Source organism: Alosa alosa, chromosome 7 (assembly GCF_017589495.1).
Source record: "Alosa alosa isolate M-15738 ecotype Scorff River chromosome 7, AALO_Geno_1.1, whole genome shotgun sequence".
In the NCBI taxonomy this organism is placed as follows: Eukaryota; Metazoa; Chordata; class Actinopteri; order Clupeiformes; family Clupeidae; genus Alosa; species Alosa alosa.
The window spans coordinates 18,055,981-18,074,626 of record NC_063195.1 but is presented as its reverse complement, the minus strand read 5'-3'; the positions used below and the strand labels follow the sequence as shown (position 1 = coordinate 18,074,626).

Sequence of the window (18,646 nt, the reverse complement as noted above, 5' to 3'; positions counted from 1 at the left end):
CTTTTTGGGTGTATAGATGCTGCACAGTACAGGAAACCTTTTACTGCACAACACTTCTGACTGTATTGCCAAAAGATGCGATTGTTGGTATGTAATCAGTTGTAGCAGTGCAAATAAGGCTCTGCATGCCTTTCAGGTATCTAGCTATCTAGTCTTACGGCTTCTACTGTACACACAGTTGCGTTCCGTCAACGCATGCCAGTGGGTGTTCCCGACGGCAGCTATGCAAATGACGAAGTTTAACCGTAATTTGATTGGTTGGTGCCATCTGTCGAAGCAGCAACAGCTGAACTTCTCAACGCAAGCGACGGGAGAAATGCGACGCAACAGACCCACAATTCAGTTCAGAGCCCATGTAAAGTGAATGGGTTGTGCTTCCAGTACTGCTATGGACACAACTGTGTGTAGGAGCCGTTAGACCAAAATCACATATAAACTTCAAGGCCTCAGCCCTAACGGCTCCTACACACAGTTGCATGCGTTGCAGTGCTGGAGACGCATCCCATTCACTTTACATGGGCTCACGTCATCCTCTGCCGAACTGAATTGTGGGTCTGTTGCGTTGCGTTTCTCCCGTCGCTCACGTTGAGAAGTTCAGCTGTTGCTGCACTGACAGACGGCACCAACCATTCAAATTACGGTTATACTTCAAGTCATTTGCATAGCTACCGTCGGGAACACCCACTGGCATGCGTTGACGGAACGCAACTGTGTGTAGAAGTCGTTAGAACTTACTGACTTGTATGAATAGACCAGAGGGATATACTATGAAATGAAGTGAGTGGTATGTTGAGCCTGAAGCCAGAGATGTGTTCAAATTTGGCAAGAAGAGGCAATTGAATGTGGCAATTCCCTTCTTGGTTGCCACTGCATTCAAATTATAAAGCCAACAATTCACCATTTTTATACCAAAGCGTCCAAATTGAAAAGTTGAAAGGAATTTTTGCTTCAAATCTGAACACATTTCAGACATAAATGACCACAGCAATGAAGAGAACTGACAGAAATGTGCTATTACTTGTTGGTGCCTGCATCAATGGCTTAGTACTTGTTTTGTTATGTTGCTGATTGGATCATAAACGGCCACACCAATAAAGGGGAATGACTGAAGATTTTGTTGGTATTTCTTGGTAGAGAACCCATCATGAGTGTGGAGGGAGGTGGGTCTGGGACACCAGATACCACTGTTGAGCCTTCTGGACGTGTTGTGGGCCTAATTCAATGAAACGCAGATGAAGGAAGGTGCCTGCTTGATAATCCCAGTGAAATGCTCTCGGAGACTTCTGTTGGTGATGTTTTTTGCCCACAAAGGTTTGCTTTGTTGGTGATTTTATTTGTTTGTTTGGTGGTAAATAGATTTGGTTGTTGACAGACCGCTGTGGGAAATCCCCTACATATTAGTAGCTCTAGGAATTAAAGGTCTCTCCTGTGTATGTCTGAAATAAGATAAACATACCAATAATCTTTTTTCCCAAATACTCTTATGAATGAGGAGGTTTCAAACTGTAGAGCCGTTTGTAGCTTTTATTAGGCTTATCCCATGTCATGGCCTGTTCAGTTTTGGACTAATCTTTTTTTTTCTGTGTTCAGATATAAATCTATAAATCTACAGAAAGTGAAATAAATTTAACATGCCAAAAGGATACACACTAGTTTGGAGATATTTTCAGGTTATGTGCAGGTTTGTTAGACCAAGTTATCCTATAATAATATTAATATAACTAAACTTTAATTTTGTATAATAATAATAATAATTAGTATTCGTATTATTGTTGTTGTTGACTAGTGGTTTATCCTACTAATATGAACACTGATTATGTTCCTTTAATTTCAAGCATCGAAAGCTGTGACTGTTTTTCATTAATTTAATTATTAAATTAAATTAATTTTAACAACCTTTTCTTGTATCGAAGTTCGTTTGCAGGCTAATTTAAACTTTTCTCTGAGTAATTATGAGCAATACGTTCGACCGCACACATCCGGGAACTTGACTCGTGACAAACGTTCCCGCCCCTTTCGGGGGGAAAACAAACAACCCCTCTCATTAACTCCAACGCAAATTAGGGTCAATAAACGTAATTCGTACAGAAATCGCAGGAGTAAATAATAACAAAAAATACCACAAATCAATATGACCACTCAATACATAACCACTTTGCCGGTCGTTGACCGTGAAAGATACCTACAAAAGCTTAATTCAATTAATATAAAAACATGTCCCTACAGTCTCCCGAGTACGAAGTGGTGCAACAACCCCACTCAGTGACCAGAAGTGTCATACGGTCTTCTCTTTTTATGGCTTGTAGCCATAATTTTCTTCTGTCAGGATTTTTTTTGAGGACATCGTAGGCAAAAGAAACTCAGGGAGGGGTTCTTAGCTGTGTGGTTGGTACATGTCTACCGGTTCACTCTGGCTTGTTCTGAGGGAATGTTTTCCCCTCAAAAGGGGCATGGCGCAAACAACCTGCTCTGTGTGACGCGGGTCCGGTTGTAAGTATAGAAACTGAATGACGTTGACATTGGTGGCGACCTTGGAATGGCGTACGCCTACTTAGGCTACCTACCCAGGTGGAGGTAATTGCACCTTTCTGCAGTATTGTGCTGCATTGATTCGACTGTCCGTTTGTCGGTGTGCAATCGTGCATGTGAGCAAAACATCAACTGGAGATGTCTTGGCTGCGGGTGACAAAAATATTTGTATTTTTATTTTTATTTGCGCTCCCTCTACCACCTTTCGCGCTTCGAACGTGGAGTTCGTTACAATTTGGCAATTTCAGCGCAGCTAATGTTTTAGACATTTATCGTCAAAAAACGACCGATATCAGCGGTGAGGGCCGAGGGACTGATACTGTGAAAGGCAAGATGGGACGACTGTTACTCTCAAATCAACTGAAGTCCATTGAAAACCTCAAACATACGCCAACGGAGCAAAGGCCTTGGGAAGAACTGAATATCATTCACCTGCAAAATGGATCATGGAACCTACAACCACATTCAGTCACACGCAAGAAAAGGTCACTCATTAGTAACGGCTATCAGTCTGACTTCTCAGGTGAGAAATATTCAAAAAACACATTGTGAAACCAACATTCTAGCTCATAACTAATCAACTTAATAGGCTAACTAAATGTGTGCATTTTCGTCAATATCCCATCTTGTTGTGGTTAAGGTCACGTTCACCAAAAGAAAGCGTTTGTTTTTCCACCTGGCCCTGATATGCACACGGGCGAGAGATGGCAGTCGATGAGGCCGGTGGTGGAATGTGCGGGTAACGCGATGACCCTCACAGCGCAGGGAAGAGGATACACGAATTTGTTGGTAGACCGAGGTAAGCGTTTGTAACAGGTAGCCATGTTCGTCAGCCACGTTGGAAATTAACATTTTAAACTGTAGCCCTATTTTGTTGGACGACATTGAGGGTTGATTTGAGGTCTATGGCTAATAAGTCTGGCCTTGCCAGGCCTACACATTAGTAGTATTAAAGGAGAATTCCGGTGTGATATTGACCTAAAGTGTATTGAAACATGATACCGAGTGTGAACGTATGTCTCATAGCCCATCTCGGCTTGTCCCCTGCACTCCAAAATCTGGCTAGTTAGCCGATGCTACCAACAACTTTTTTCAGTAGTGGTGCCCGGCATCGGGCTAGCCATGCAAATAAATCACTGTTTTACACCCATTTACGAGGCTCAATGTATCTCCACACTTCATTGGTAGACTTCCTAGGGCCCTGACATTTAAAACGAGACATTGAGAACTTCGAAAAAGCACTGGTAGTTTACTTACAAGGCGATTTGTACAGACAGTATCTTCCACGAGTTTAGCGTTTGCAGCCATCTTGAATTTAGTCACGATAAATTAAGCAGCAGTAAGAATGAACAGGTATGATAAGGGATCAGATTCCAAAATAATTCAGTGGAAATGCATGGTTCGGTTTTCTTCCAGTAGCAGCAACTGGAATCCATGCATTTCCACCGAATTATTTTGGAATCTGATCCCCTTATCATACCTGTTCATTCTTACCGCTGCTTTTATCGCGGACTAAATTCAAGATGGCTGCAAACGCTTAAACTTCGTGGAAGATACTGTCTGTATAAATCGCCTTGTAAGTAAACTACCAGTGCTTTTTCAAAGTTCTCAATGTCTCGTTTTAAATGTCAGGGCCCCCGGAAGTCTACCAATGAAGTGTGGAGATACATTGAGCCCTCGTGAAATGGGTGTAAAACAGTGATTTATTTGCATGGTTAGCCCGATCGGGCAACCACTATTGAAAAAGATTTTGGTAGCATCGGCTAACTAGCCAGATTTTGAGTGCAGGGGACAAGCCGAGATGGGCTATGAGACATACGTTCACACTCGGTATCATGTTTCGATACACTTTAGGTCAATATCACACCGGAATTCTCCTTTTAAGTAATTAGGTTATTATATATGTATGTATTATGGATGTATGTATATATATACTCTTTTGAAACTGTGAAGGAAAAATTGGTCTCTGCATTTAACCCAATCCGCGAATTAGTGAAATACAGCACACAGTGAGGTGAAGCACACACTAATCCCGACGCAGTGAGCTGCCTGCAACCACAGCGGCGCTCGGGGAGCAGTGAGGGGTTAGGTGCCTTGCTCAAGGGCACTTCAGCCGTGGCCCACGGCTGCCCCACATTATTGTGTACGAGATAATACCCTAGGCCAGTATATGACTGATGAAATGGGTTTCTGTAGTTCAGCTATTAGAGATGCCCAAAAGTATTAAACAAATGCCATATGGACTAGATACTTATACTTAGGGAGCCAACATGGCGGCAACGTTGTATTGGTTAAAAATAAATCTTCAAAACCATAACATCTGTGAAATACAAAAGTGTATTAAGATACAATTGCTTTGTGTGACCTAAAGCATCAGAAATTGTCTTTCTCAGAGGGGTCGTCTCCAGTGTCGCTTTTCCACATGCCACCTCACTGTGGCTACAACATGAAGTACACGTGGAAGGACCTGGTCCTGCGTGTGCCGTATGACGGCTGCTATATCATCCGAGAGGTAGGCCTCTGAACGGTAGTAACACAATGTGGCGGGTGGTAACACCAATACTTAAAACGCACATGAGTTTTGAAAACTCAGAGTAATAGTATTCTTCAACTCCTTACTCGTGTGTTTTTTGAGCTAGTAATCTACTTTTTGTTCAAGATATAATTTGGGAGGTATGCCTCTGTGGCACACCAACTTTGTCATTCATCAGTGATGAATTTATGACAGCTTGTTAAAGAGCTAATAGGCTCAGTCAGTTTTAACCAGAATCATATTTAAACAGAAATAGCTAAAGGTTTCACTTGGTATTCAATCAGCATAATAGTCAGCCATATTTCTACAGTTCAGACTGGGCTCTGCAAAGCGACTTGAGACATTCATATGGTAAGGCGCTATATGAATAAGAATAATAAAAACACAGGGTGACGGGAATGTTGGAAATTGAACATTCTAAAGAATTTTGGGGTTCATTGAATTGAACATAGAATTTTAGAATCTTATATTGTTGCGGAACAGGATCTTCAGTTAGAACAGTGGTCCCCAAACTTTTTCTTCCGAGGGCCAGCTTACTATGCTATGCCTGGCTCTAAGAGAGGGCCAGTGACTCGGAGTATATCAGTAACCATAAATAGCTTAGTGCTGTGAACAACAGCAGTCTACCTTAGTTGAATATTCCATTACATTTAATCTATAGGCTATTGCAATTTAATACCATTGTTAGCTGTGTTTTATATTGCTATCATGCCATATCAGTGTAAAACGTAACTCAAATTAAATAATACTAATAAAAAGGCTTTTGCATTCCCATAACAAGTATATTTTATTAAAAAACTCTGAACTCTGAAAATGTAAAGTTCTCAAACTATGAGAATTTTATGAAGCACTGAAGTGGTCTGAAATGACCACCATTCTAACTTTCATTTACCTGAACTTGTGACCTCTTTGTAGGCCTATGAACATTTGAACGAGTGAATACAAAATAGAAATAATTATCCCAGAAAGTCCCAGAAATTTGACTTGAATAGTAGTTAGTTAGTTGATTAATTGATAAACTTTTACAATACTTTGAGCACTGATGCAGTCAGCATAGGCCTTATACATTGTTTGCAGGTAAGCCTACATTTTATTCTGTTTTTGATGGCAAACGCGAAACAGCGCCAAAATAACCACCAGTGGACAAAAAGAGTATTACATGTGTACTGTTAAGACTCGCCATAGAGAATGAATGGGCGAAATTGCGGAGGTTCTAGTTTGACGATGTCGTACTCCCGTGTGGGCCGGTTGCTATATACCACGGACATGTTTTGGGGGGCCACCCAAAATGAGTTGGCGGGCCGTAGTTTGGGGAACACTGAGTTAAAATGTTCAAAACTCCCCTGCTGAAGGGTTAATCCTTAGGTTTTGATGACTGCCTTTTCCCTCTGTCCAGAATGGCAGCTATGTCCTCCCTCTGCTGTGGTGGGGAAAGCCGGTAAAGATCTCTTGCCCAGTGATTTCCATCCCCCAGCTGCTGTGTTCGCCCTACGGGATGGTGCTGAAGATCGCTGGGGTCGAGGATGGGGGACAGACACTTAAGGCCAAAGGTGCTCGCTCAGCTCACACTACACAGGAAGGGGTAGAACTTTAAGCTTGTGTGTTCTTTCTTTCTTTTTTTCTTTTGTTCTTTCTGTCTTTCTTCCTTTCTTTTATTACTCTGCATCTCTATCTATCTCCTTTCTTTCTTTTTTTCTTTCTTTCTTTCTTTCTTTCTTTCTTTCTCTTTTTCTCTCTTGCTCTATTTCTCTTTTCTCTCTCTCTCTCTGTCTCTGTCTCTGTCTCTGTCTCTCTGTCTCTGTCTCTGTCTCTGTCTCTCTCTCTGTCTATCTGTGCACATGTTGTGGACCGAGTGTGTGTCTGTCTTGTCTATTCCATGGATAGGATGGGCATTCATACATTTTCATGCATATAGTGCATATAGTTCACCTTAGTCCTTAGATTACAGTGCTTTATGCAAGGCAGACAGTCAGAAAGTTGTGTTTTGAGCTATTATCTGTTTTGTATCCATACTCTTGGAACACAAACTCAAAAAACCTGCCTAAGGCAGATCTTTCCACAGCCCCAACACATTTGTTAGCCATTCAAAGAGCACATGCAATGCTTGACCTTTGACCTATTGCATTTTTGTGTCTTGAATGGCCCCTGACCATTCATCAGACAGATGCCAGAGCAGCTTTTTGACTCCTCTTCCTCTATTTGAAGATCAGCGTTTGTGTTGTTGTTTTTTTCATTCTGTGCGGTGCACAAAGTGCATTTTACAGGCCCACATTTCTTTTCTTTAAAGTGTAATTCTGGAGTAATTTGAACCCAGGGTCGTTTTCACCATGGCAACAAGTCGACAGCCCAAAAGACAGCTAACAGTGCAAGTACTAAGAGCAGTGCGCTAAACGTATCCAAAACTCCACTTTTCTAACCACTAATAATGTTCAAAATGGCACTGTATGAATAGTATAATTCAAGCCTATAATGATTATTGATACGACCCAAATAATGCATCTGTGAGGGATTGGATTCACAACGATTGTCTTGGATTTTAGTGCTGAATTGTCTTATGACATTATGTGTATATTTATGTGTGTGTGTGTATATATATATAGTGTTGTGTGTGTGTGTGTGTGTGTGTGTGTGTATATATATATATATATATATATATATATATATATATATATATATATATATATATATATATTTTTTTTTACATACAATTCACACACTTTAGGACCGGCACAGGTAAGCAAATAGATTCTTTATAAAAATGAGATTACATGAAGCAAAGAGATGAGATGACAAATACATGAAACCACAATGCCAACATCAACAACATGCACCCCAACAGTCAGCTTCCAGATGAGCCATTACTACATTCTAGAAGCTTTTCTTTTTTCCGCAAAACAAATAACACTGGCTTCACCTATACAATCCTCTCCTTCCCCTCTGGGGCTTAGTGGAGGATAAACAGGTGCCCCTGGTGTCCTCGGAGTGTGCCCATCCCATGAACTCGCCACCTGAACATCTGTTTGTCTTCGCCCCTTACACAGCTGCCTGTGTGACGCTGAAGGTAGGTTAAGCTGGTTTCTTGCTGTGACTGAGGGCCATGGCGCCCCCTGCTGTTTGATGGATGGAATGCAGCCTTCTCTGAAAAACTTAGTGGGAGGTTAACAGATGGAAGTGATTGGAAATGAGCTGTGTGTAAAAAGTTATGAGGGGATGTGTAAAGACCTGGACAGGTCCGCCGCCTCTTTTTGATTAATGCTCGTCTGCTAAACGAAAACGCCTGTCTGGAGGGTCCACAGGATGCAGTGGTAATATAAACCTAGTCATAGAATATAGTTTCTTTTTATGGCCTGCTCAAAATATGGCTTATTTCCCCTCTGGTTAGATTTAAGCAAACATATCTTTTCTAAAAACGGGTCTGGAAAAAAATAAATGACGCGACTGATCATGATTCTGTTTTGGAACCTCTAAATCGCGAATGATCATGATTCTGTTTTGAAACCTCTAAATCGCTGTTTCTCCCCTCAGGATGACCACAGCACAATCGTCGCCGTCGTCCACGGTGGAACAGGGTTCACCATGGCCTGTCCTCTGCAACTTCACATGATCGACCATCTGTCCTCTCCGTCTCAATCCTCTTCCGCTGTCCCACCTAAAAAGCCCGGCCCAAAGGAGCAGTCCCAGTCTCCACCCCACCCTCCACCTCCACCCACCACCCCTCCGCCTGTCGCTGCGTCGACCCCGATCCCCAACCCCACGGGGGTGCCTGCCTATGCCCCTCTAGGTCCTCCATACATGCTTTACCCCCCTCAGAAATTTCCGGGATATCTAGCTCATGCACAGCCGTACCCCCAACAAGAGCACGGTCCTCCGCCCGTCCCCACTGCCCCGGCTCCCTCCGCTCCCATCTCCTCGTCACCTGGACGACCAGTGGACACCCCTGACCATCCGCTGCAGCATCCTTACAACCCGTTCATGTCTTTCTTGCACCCCTACGTCGGCCAAAAGTTTCCAGCGCCTCCACACTCCCGGCAAGAGTCTCCAGCTCCTCCTTCTCCGACGATGATGACTACTCCTGCTCCCACGTCTGTGAAGATTCCTCCCCCGGCGGCTGAAACTCCAGGCTCAGCAGAAGGAGGGGCTTACGGTCACCTCCTCTCCTCCTCCTATCCCTACGCGTATCCGTATATGGGACTGACGTTTCCGGGTTTTCCTCCTCATCCGGATCACAAATTTCCGTCTCCTCCGGCAGTACCCACCTCACCCCCACCTGCTACCACACCTCCTGCCCCCACATCTCCTGCCCATATGTGGGTTTACAGGCCCCACCCGTACCCGTACCCGTACATGGGGCAAATGTTGCCCACCCACCCTCACACGCAACAAAAAACACCTCCATCTTCATCCTCATCTGCATCTGCAGCTTCAGACCCTGAATCAGAGACAACATCTACGCCGTCACCGGGGCCCTATGATCGGCACTTCATACCTTTCGTTTACCCTCACATAGGGCTGAAGTTCCCATCTCATCCTTACCCCCAACCAGAAGCTCCATCTACACCTGCCCCTACCCCGCCCTCCCCAGCTCCTCCCAAAATGCCCCCCTCGTCTCCAGCCCTCGGTTCGCCGCCACAGATTCCCTTCTCCCCGTCAGGGCAGTATCATGATTTCATTTCTGAGCAGTACCCTTACATGGGGCAAAAGTTTCCAGCTCTTCCTGGTCACGCCCAACAGGAGACTCAGCTACCTCATCTTCTTCGTCCACTCAGATACCCCTTCCAGGTCCAGCCAGCCACGGTCTGCTCTCCCAGTCCCAGATCCCTCTCTCCCCAGCAGGGGCACTACACCCATACAACTACCCTGGCCTCCCCTGGTTTGCCCCCCCACCTCCCCATGCTCCAGGTGACCCCTCCAGTGCACCCTCAAAAGATGGCCCCCACTCTCAGCTACCCCACGCTCTGCACTGGCCCCACTTTTACTGGCCCCACGTACCACCACCATCAGGGCCCGGCCCTGCTTCTACCGACACTACTACGGTAGCAATGCAAGCTCCCACTACTGCTACTACGACGACTGCTGCTCCTGCTACCACAACTACTGCCCCAGAGGATGCTACAAATACCCCTGCAAGCCCTCATGTCCAAACACCCGGTCAGTGCTGCTGGGGGTCCCATGTTGTACTACCCTCCGGCTCCGTTTCCGGTCACTGCCTGTCCACCGCACTCCCAGCTGACGTGTACCGGTTATCCACACCCCGGCTATGACTCGCTCACCTCAACGACTACCATAGCGCCTCAAACGGAGCATCCTAGCCAGGGATTGTCTCTGTTGGGGCCGCCAGCCGTCGTACCATCCAGTGGTACCAAAGGCCAGTCCTCCACTGATCTGTGGGATGCTGAGATATCTGGGCCCCCCAAAGTACCACCTGGCCTGTCTCCCGTCCTCTCCTGCACTGTGGATCGCCTGGTCGTTTCCCTGCCTAGCGCCAACCTCGACTCCATCCAGCTCAGAGGTGAGTGACTCTTAGATCCGTGGTCTGTGACATGTAAACAGTGACTGAAGATGAAGCTATTAAAGATGTCTGTGTCTGAAGTCTGTGAATCTGCAAAAGGTTTGTTCATACTGTTGGTCCTGTTAGCAGTGACCAATTGTGTAGAGTTCCCAGTTGCATGTCAGCCAAAATAATATAACTTGAATATATTACTTGAATATAAACTTGAATAAAATGGAAACTGATTTTGTTGAGTAATTCTTGTGATCTGTGTGTGTCCCAGAGGCCGGAAACTCCTGGGTGTCGGTGGCCTCCACTCTGCCTCACTGCCGTTATGATGTGAAGTCCGACCTGAGGGGGGCGCTGCTGTCCTCTCCTCTCCCCGCCTGCCACTCCCGACAACCCGTGAGTGACCACTTGTGGCTGTTTCCCGAAGTCGAGCATGCTTCCTTGATAGAATGCTTCCTTGCGAGTCGGGTTCTACGAAGATGAGGTTATAGGCCTCCCCTAGCATTCTCGGACTCTACTTTGGAACAGACTAGCTTGTGTGAACGTGCACATCACTGTGGTCCGTCTTTCGCTTTTAACTGCACGCTTCTGTTTCAGTAGGGGCACTGCTCAGATGATTGTCAACGCAGAGGATTATGGGTAAATTCTCAGAACGAAGGATGCAAATTTCGGAGCATTCTTGACATTGGAACAGTGCTCGGCGGAGTTCGATGACATGGCGACCTTGAAAAGGCAGCCTTTGAGTATGCTTCCTCGATTTTGGGAAACTGCCTGTATGTCTATAGGCTTGGGATATACAGTTGAGTCTCAAAAAAATTGAATATTTCCCCCCTGCTAGAATCATCACATTTGTGTCTGATTATGGCTTACGCTTCATGGAAATCGGTTTCTGAAAATATTAGAATAAAGAGCTTCTAATACAGAAATGTTGGTTTCCTGAGCCTTTCATTTCTTAGTCTGGTTCAGTAAACACAACCACAATCATGGGAAAGACTGCTGACCCGATAGTTTCCAAAAGGCACTTATTGACACCCTCAATGGTATGCTGCAACAAAGCATATTCATGGAAAGTTGACTAAAAAGGGAAAAGTGTAGTAGGAAAAGGTGTACATCTAATGTAAGAGAGGGAAGGTGCCGCACACTCCGAGTAAAATGAAAAAACATTTAATAGGCGATAATGTTTTGGCCTACAAGGCCTTCATCAGATCGCAGAAAAAGGTGTACAAACAACAAGATTGACTGCAGCCTTGAGAATTGCCAAGCAAAGCTGAATCTAATTTTTTGAGACCCACCTGTACTTGCTTTTTGACCAAGCTTTTACGACCAAGTGTTACGTTTGTGTACATAACTGGCTGCGTTGTGAACGAAACCTTGCCCCTAGCACTCCATGTGTAACTGGAGGATTCTCTACCAGAGGGCAGACCAAAGTATTCAGACCCAGAGTCGTGAATAAAGTCGGTCTTGCATGCTCACGCACGGTCACACGCTGCACCTATACTACCGTTCCTAGCGTCCATGTGAAATGTTGTATGTCGTGAACGGGTCATGTTCATTTGTGAGGATGTTCATAACCGACGCATCGAACAGGCGCAGAATACACGTGACAGCCATGATGCGTGTGTGTTGTTAAAAGCAAGTATATCCCCGCCCTCATTAGTCTTGCAGAGCCAGAGGTAAACACTAATTTAATATCAGACTGATACTTGAACCAAGTTAATTAAGATTCTTTGTTCTCTTCAACTGAATTTATTGAATCTCCAATTTAATATAACAATGAGTTCACTCATAGCATATATTTGTTGAAGCATTCAGTTGTGCTATTGAGGAAGCGTTTTCGGCTAGCGTACATCCGTAGTCTTTCCATGCTCACAGCATACTTGATGATGATGATGATTTTATTTACAGCAATTAAGAGCACAATGTTTGGTTTTGTTTTCCATCTCCAGGACAACCCCTCCATCCTGTCACTGCCTGTGAGGTTCTGGGATGTTGTGCTCGGCCGTTACCGTTACTTGAACCTGCTGTGCCCCGTCACAAGCCTACCGCCCACCACCACCACGGCTGCACCAACCACCCCGCCCACCACCACCACCACAATGGACTCTGGTCAATGGACTCTGCTCCCTCCCATCCCGACCGATTTGCCCTCCCCCGTCCCGAAGCCAGAGGTGCTGTGCTCCTCCCAGCACATGACTGTAGCGCCTCCCCCTGGGCCGGTGTCTGCTATAATGGTCAAGGGTACGTGCTCATGGGATCTCTTTCACATAAAATATAAAATAATGAAATATAGCATATGTACTCCATAGACAGAAAATACAAAATGTTGTAATTAAAAAAAACAAAGTTGGCTTCTTTTAACACTGAATCAGGTTTCCCTTGTGTGTTAGGCAATTAATCCATTTATTCTGTATAGAGGGACACTGTCATCTGTTATCCCTTCCATTTCATAATATAACGGTGTTCATGACTATGTCTTTTGTCTTGTTGTTTTTTTTTTTTTTTTTTTATCTAGACCTGGATGGGAATGAGGTGAAACTGGAGGATGCCCCAGTTCATTGTGGGTACAAAGTGAGCATGGGCAAAAGCAGCCACATCACCATCGTCCTGCCCTACGACTCCTGTCATGTGACGATCAAGGTCAGATAAGGACACATTCATGCACAATAGGGATGTGGGGGGGTTTATATGATGAATCTAAAATATTAGTTTAAATTTTAATGACAATCAAGTCTATTGTTATTATTTGTTGACAAGATGAGTTACCTAGAAACAAAAAAGAACAAAAGATTCAGATGTTGCAGTGCTGAGAGAGGGAGAAAAAAGACATCTCAACAAAAGATATCTCAGCAGAGATCCTTCAACCCTCTGATATAAGGGCCTCCCTTGGTTAATGTTTCATGTCAGACCTGTATAATGTCTGTGCTATTTTTTTTTTTATAACCGGTGGCTCCTGTTTCCTAACCAGGGGAATCGGCACAGGGTGGTGTTGAGATATCAGCTGTGGGATGGACGCAGCGCCGAGGCCCAGCTTTCCTGCCCTCTCCCTACGCCTCCCACAGGACCACGTAAGTCCGCCGTGTCCACCAGTCGCCATGACGTCGGATGGAACAAACTTATATGTGCTTGCAATGATAATATCACATATATTAGTGTGGTGTTTTCATCTGACATGTTTGTTTCTGTCTTTTGGTCCCTCTTCAACCTCTTCTCTTTCTCTATCTGTTTCTCTTTCTTTCTTTCTTTCTTTCTTTCTTTCTATCTCTTTTTTCTTTCCCTTTCTTTCTTTTCTTTTTTCTTTCTTTTTCTTTCTTTCTTTCTTTTTTCTTTCTTTCTTTCCCCACCTTTCCCCCCCCCACCCCTCCAGAGTGTGATGTGCCCAGTGAGATAGCCTGTACTCCAGACCCAGTGTCTGCCTCACAGTGCCACATGCTGGGCTGCTGCCACTGCCCTGCCACCGGAGCCTGCTACTACCCCATGGACGGTGGGAGACGGACACACACACACACACACACACACACTGCCCCACCAACCGGTACTGCTACTACCCTACGGACGGTGGACACACACACACACACACACACACATACATACACCAGCTCCCAAAGTTAGTTGAAAGAGGCAGTACAACACTACCTGCGACACAACATATGATTGTTCTAATGGAATAATTCAGGAATGAATAGTTAAAGAAATAATGTACAGACATGCAGGAGAGAAGAGCATCTTGGCTACTCTTTGAACTGAGCTGTGTCCTTTTACATGAGCAAGTGTGTGTAACAGCACTGGGACTGAGACTTGAGTGCTTTCAGTTTGCAAACTTTTACACACAAGAAAGTCTTATCTGAATTGTGTGATGTTTAGCTCAAACTAATGTTGTTGAAGTGATGGGACTCATTCTGACTGTGTGATGACACCTCACCTCCCTCGTCTGTCCAGAGTGCACGGAGGACGGCCATTTTGTTTTCTCGGTCCCCTCCACCATCATGAGCCCTCCTCTCAACCCCGCCATGCTCATCGCCGGCGGCAACGCGTCCTGCCCCCCCTGGCGAGCCACCCCCGAGTACGCCCTGTTCAAGTTTCCGCTGGACGGGTGTGGGACCCACAAGTTTGTGAGTAGAAAAAACACACACACACACACTGTCGTGTGGAGTGAATGTAAGTAATGTGCATAAGCTGGTACAGATGCATCTCATGATTCTGCAAATCTAAACGGAGTGTGTGGGATGATGGCTGTGCTCGTCTGTCGTTATGTTTCGAACAGGAAGTGGGGGAGTCGGTGATCTACATGGTGGAAATTCTGAACACAGTTCAGGCCATCTCGTTAAACTATGGCACCATCACACGGGAGTCTCCAGTAAGGTATTGAGTTCAGGCCACGTTAAACACACCATCGTCTCCAGTAAGGTATTGATCACACGCACACATGTACTCTCAGTTCAGGCCATCTCGTTAAACTATGGCACCATCACACGGGAGTCTCCAGTAAGGTATTGATCACACATGTAAACACAAACACACACACACACACACACTCCTACACACAGAGTAGAGTGCAGTGTAATGGAATATAGCTGTTTTGTCTTTGTCAACACCCCCTGCATTTTGCATATGATTTTACATGCACCTGGTTTCAGTTAGTGCATCAAAGCGCTGTTTGTTTATTGGGTGGTTCTGTTGTGGACTCTCGATGCTAAGCTGCATTCTGGCCCCCAGTTTCCAGCGTCATCTTGGTAGTCGGGCCTCTTGCAAAGAGCTTTTTCGGATTTGTGTTAGATCAAAACAGATGGCGGGTGGTTGCTGTGATGCTGTCCACCACCACCGGTCCGTCTGGTTCTGTGTAACACGTCCAGAAATCTATGGCACAGCCAAGTGCTCATGGGAAAAGGATACATTTCCCAATCTAATTATTGTGTAATCCACCTGCTTTGCCAACGCACCTCTGAGAGACAGGATGCACGCCTCACCAGGAACTTACTTTCCACATCTCCAACAGTCTGAGAATGCTGTCCCCTGGTGCTTTACAGTGGGGTTATGATTACTGATTCAACTACAGTGATTCATCTCCATTGTTTGAACATGTTTGAAAATTATGGTAATTTCTAATTATGTTGCTATTTTTTTTTTTAGTTGCAGTGGGAAAATGAGAAGCCTACCTGAGAAGTACTACTAAATGGGCAGTCATTTATCTGCGACAAAGCTTCGGTTAAAATGATTCTGTGAAAATGTTGCAAATGATAACAAGAATGTTGTGCAACTGAGGACTTGTGTGTGTGTTACCAGGGTGCTGGTGGAATGCAGGTATCTCCCCGGGGCAGTGGTCAGTGTGGGCTACCTGGTGAAGAGGCCGTCCCTCGGCCCGGCCATCCAAGCCCAGGGTGTGTTCGGTGTCCAGCTCAGGATTGCTGAAGGTGCTCACCAGGCCTCCCCATAAGAATGCTGGACTTTTATTAGGACTTAGTCGATTATAGTTAGTACTAGACTAAAAAAGAGACCTTTGATGAAGCTTTCTCTCAAGTGTGTTACCTAGGAGTTGGCTAAATCCACATGCAGCAAACCAGCTCAATATGTTTTATAATGCCTTACAATTAACATGTATAATTAACATGGAAATGACAAATACCAAGATTCAGTTTAAATCATAATGTGCAATGGGTAAAGGTGAAATAAAGTAATGAACCTTGAAAATGATCATTTCATTAATGCTGGTAGTTGTTTAGGCCTTGTGCTGCAGCCTTACATCAGTGCGTTTCCTCCCCCCTGCCCAGACCACACGTACACGTCCTACCACCCTCAGTACCACCGGCCCCTGGGCCTGCTGCTGGGGAAGCCCCTGTACCTGGAGGTGCGGCTGCTCAACCCCCCCGACTCCGACCTGGTGCTGCTGGTGCACTACTGCGTGGCCTACCCTCGCTCGGCACACGCCACCTGGGTGCTCATCTACGACGGGTACCACGGGACTCAGTAGGGGGTGGGGGTGGGGCTGTTTTTATATACACTACCGGTCAAAAGTTTGAAATTTGATGAGACACTTTGAAATTTCCATTCCACTCCATTATAGACATAATACCAGCTGTAGTTGGCGATTGTTTGATTTATCTGTACTCAATCAAAACAACACAACTGCACTTTTATTGATATTACCTGAAATACACAATTAAATTAACTCCACTTTTTTAATGTTTTAAAAAATGGAGATATAGCGTTTTGGAACCAAGCTATATGTATATATGTGTAGTTATAGTTTTCTATTGCATTATTATTGCGTATCCTGTGTTTCCTGTCTCAGGTGCCCAAACCCACTGGATCCTGTGCCCCAAGTCTACCCGACTCCTCCCCTTCCTGACGCGCCCAGTCAAACCCGCAGGTTCACAGTCTCCACCTTCCAGTTCCTGACCAATGAGAATAGGGAGGATGCACCAGACCCCTCCCACTCAGACGAAGAGGTAAAGACCCATCCGTTGTACTGATTGTTGTTTTCCATCTATTCTTTATTTTTTGTTGCTCTCTGTGTGTGTGTGTGTGTGTGTGTGTGTGTGTGTGTGCGTGCCTGTTACTGTGGTTTTGTCTTTCTCGGACTACTTTCTCTCAATGAAATGAAACGATGCTTCATTGGCACTATCGAATCCATGGCGAAGCAACACATCAGAAATGAATGAGTAATTAGTGAGATCTCCCCTCTCTTAAACACTGGTGGGCCTCTGTCTGACCCCTGCAGATCTACTTCATGTGCTCCACCGAGGTCTGCTCTCCCTCAGACGGGCCGTGCGTGGAGGGATGCTTCAGCGGTGAGTATGTCGGCCTCGCTTGCTCACAAGCGCACTCTTTCACTCGCTCGCTCTACACTCCACACACACACTCTACAACAAACAGACACATGCTGTACATAAACACACACACACACACACACGGAAAGAAGAGCTCTCTCACTGGATGGCGTTGAAGGTGGGGTTCTGCAAGTACAATGGCTCAATCCAGACCTGCCATCCTGATGTCCAAGTTAAAGTTTGAAGCTACTGTATTATACATTTTGTGACACTTCAGTTATTGAAGAGAACTAAAGCCCAATTTTGTTAAAGGCCAAAAATCATTTTGAGACTAAAAATTCATGGATTACTGAAGCATGTTCTTTTCCCACAGACCCGTCTAAAGACGACACCAAACACTAAAACAACAACAACCTCAAACTCGACAAGACGCCCAGTCTCACACTGCTCCTGCTGTACTAATAAACTCCCTCAAAGAGAGCCATGTCTCCAAGTGTCCTCATTCTGCCTACTATGTATCCTATATGATATATCCTATATCCTACTTGAATTTCCCCTAGGGATCAATTATCTATCTATCTATCTATCTCTCTATTTCTCTCTCTCTCATATATCTCCAAGTGAACTTATTCTGCCTACTATGTATCCTATAGGCCTATGTTAAACAAGCCTGCTGTAAGAGCATGTTGTGTGTGATGTCTGTATTCTACTGAGACCTTGGATTTCCCCCTTGGGGATCAAGTCTGTCTGACTGTCTGTGTCTGTCATCCATTGTAACATTATATGATTTTTATTTTTAAAGGCCAGTTATTTCATGGATCCAGGATACTATGCATCCTGATAAAGTTCACTTGGCCTTTGGAATTAAAATAGCCCCACATCACATTCCCCTTCACCAGAAGGGTAGAGATCGGCATGGTTTTATTTCAAGGTGCTCTAAGCGATGTCCTACATGTTTTAGGCTAAAACATTTTTTGTCACTTTCAGCAAACATCACCTCACCATCTGCTAGCTGCCGGTGTCCTGAATACACTGTAAAAAACGTAATCTCTGGACAACCCAGGCTCCAATAACGGCCACAAAACAACCTGGGCAAACCTTGCCCATAAAAACATAACAAACTGTTCCAGCAAATCACCAACGAGATGCGCGGTTAGGAGAATTTCAATTGCACGGAAGGGAGGAGGAGGAAGTAGCGAGTTGGCATTCTGTTTTGCTTGAACTTAAACAGAAGTGATGTTACCCAACATCGCTTAGAGTGCCTTTCAGTTAGTCTATCTGGTTTGAATTGCATTGAGCTCATCAGTCTAAATTTGAGTTGAG

The 18,646-nt window shown here is 44.8% G+C and overlaps 2 protein-coding genes across 2 annotated transcripts; both read left to right on the top strand.

Moving 5' to 3' along the window:
* Positions 1-2,406: 2,406 nt before the first annotated feature.
* LOC125296994 (extensin) lies at positions 2,407-10,112 on the top strand. Its single transcript, XM_048247118.1, has 6 exons — positions 2,407-3,052; positions 3,170-3,328; positions 4,923-5,041; positions 6,459-6,612; positions 8,011-8,123; positions 8,588-10,112. Exons 1-6 carry the CDS (start codon positions 2,668-2,670, stop codon positions 10,097-10,099), a joined length of 2,442 nt encoding a protein of 813 aa, XP_048103075.1. The 5' UTR covers positions 2,407-2,667; the 3' UTR covers positions 10,100-10,112.
* A 56-nt stretch (positions 10,113-10,168) lies between these two features.
* Positions 10,169-17,790, top strand: LOC125296995 (zona pellucida sperm-binding protein 4). Its single transcript, XM_048247119.1, has 13 exons — positions 10,169-10,571; positions 10,834-10,955; positions 12,506-12,797; positions 13,072-13,196; positions 13,525-13,624; positions 13,924-14,040; positions 14,496-14,668; positions 14,821-14,918; positions 15,840-15,967; positions 16,325-16,505; positions 16,846-17,002; positions 17,275-17,344; positions 17,697-17,790. Exons 1-13 carry the CDS (start codon positions 10,169-10,171, stop codon positions 17,723-17,725), a joined length of 1,995 nt encoding a protein of 664 aa, XP_048103076.1. The 3' UTR covers positions 17,726-17,790.
* Positions 17,791-18,646: the final 856 nt, after the last annotated feature.

Bases quoted from the DNA above. Each gene is read 5' to 3' on its own strand.
- LOC125296994 (XM_048247118.1), top strand. From the start codon at position 2,668: ATGTCTTGGCTGCGGGTGACAAAAATATTTGTATTTTTATTTTTATTT. The intron at 3,053-3,169 runs GTGAGAAATATT...GTTGTGGTTAAG, and splicing joins CTATCAGTCTGACTTCTCAG to GTCACGTTCACCAAAAGAAA. The intron at 5,042-6,458 runs GTAGGCCTCTGA...CCCTCTGTCCAG, and splicing joins GCTGCTATATCATCCGAGAG to AATGGCAGCTATGTCCTCCC.
- LOC125296995 (XM_048247119.1), top strand. From the start codon at position 10,169: ATGCTACAAATACCCCTGCAAGCCCTCATGTCCAAACACCCGGTCAGT. The intron at 10,572-10,833 runs GTGAGTGACTCT...TGTGTGTCCCAG, and splicing joins CGACTCCATCCAGCTCAGAG to AGGCCGGAAACTCCTGGGTG. The intron at 12,798-13,071 runs GTACGTGCTCAT...TTTTTTATCTAG, and splicing joins GTCTGCTATAATGGTCAAGG to ACCTGGATGGGAATGAGGTG.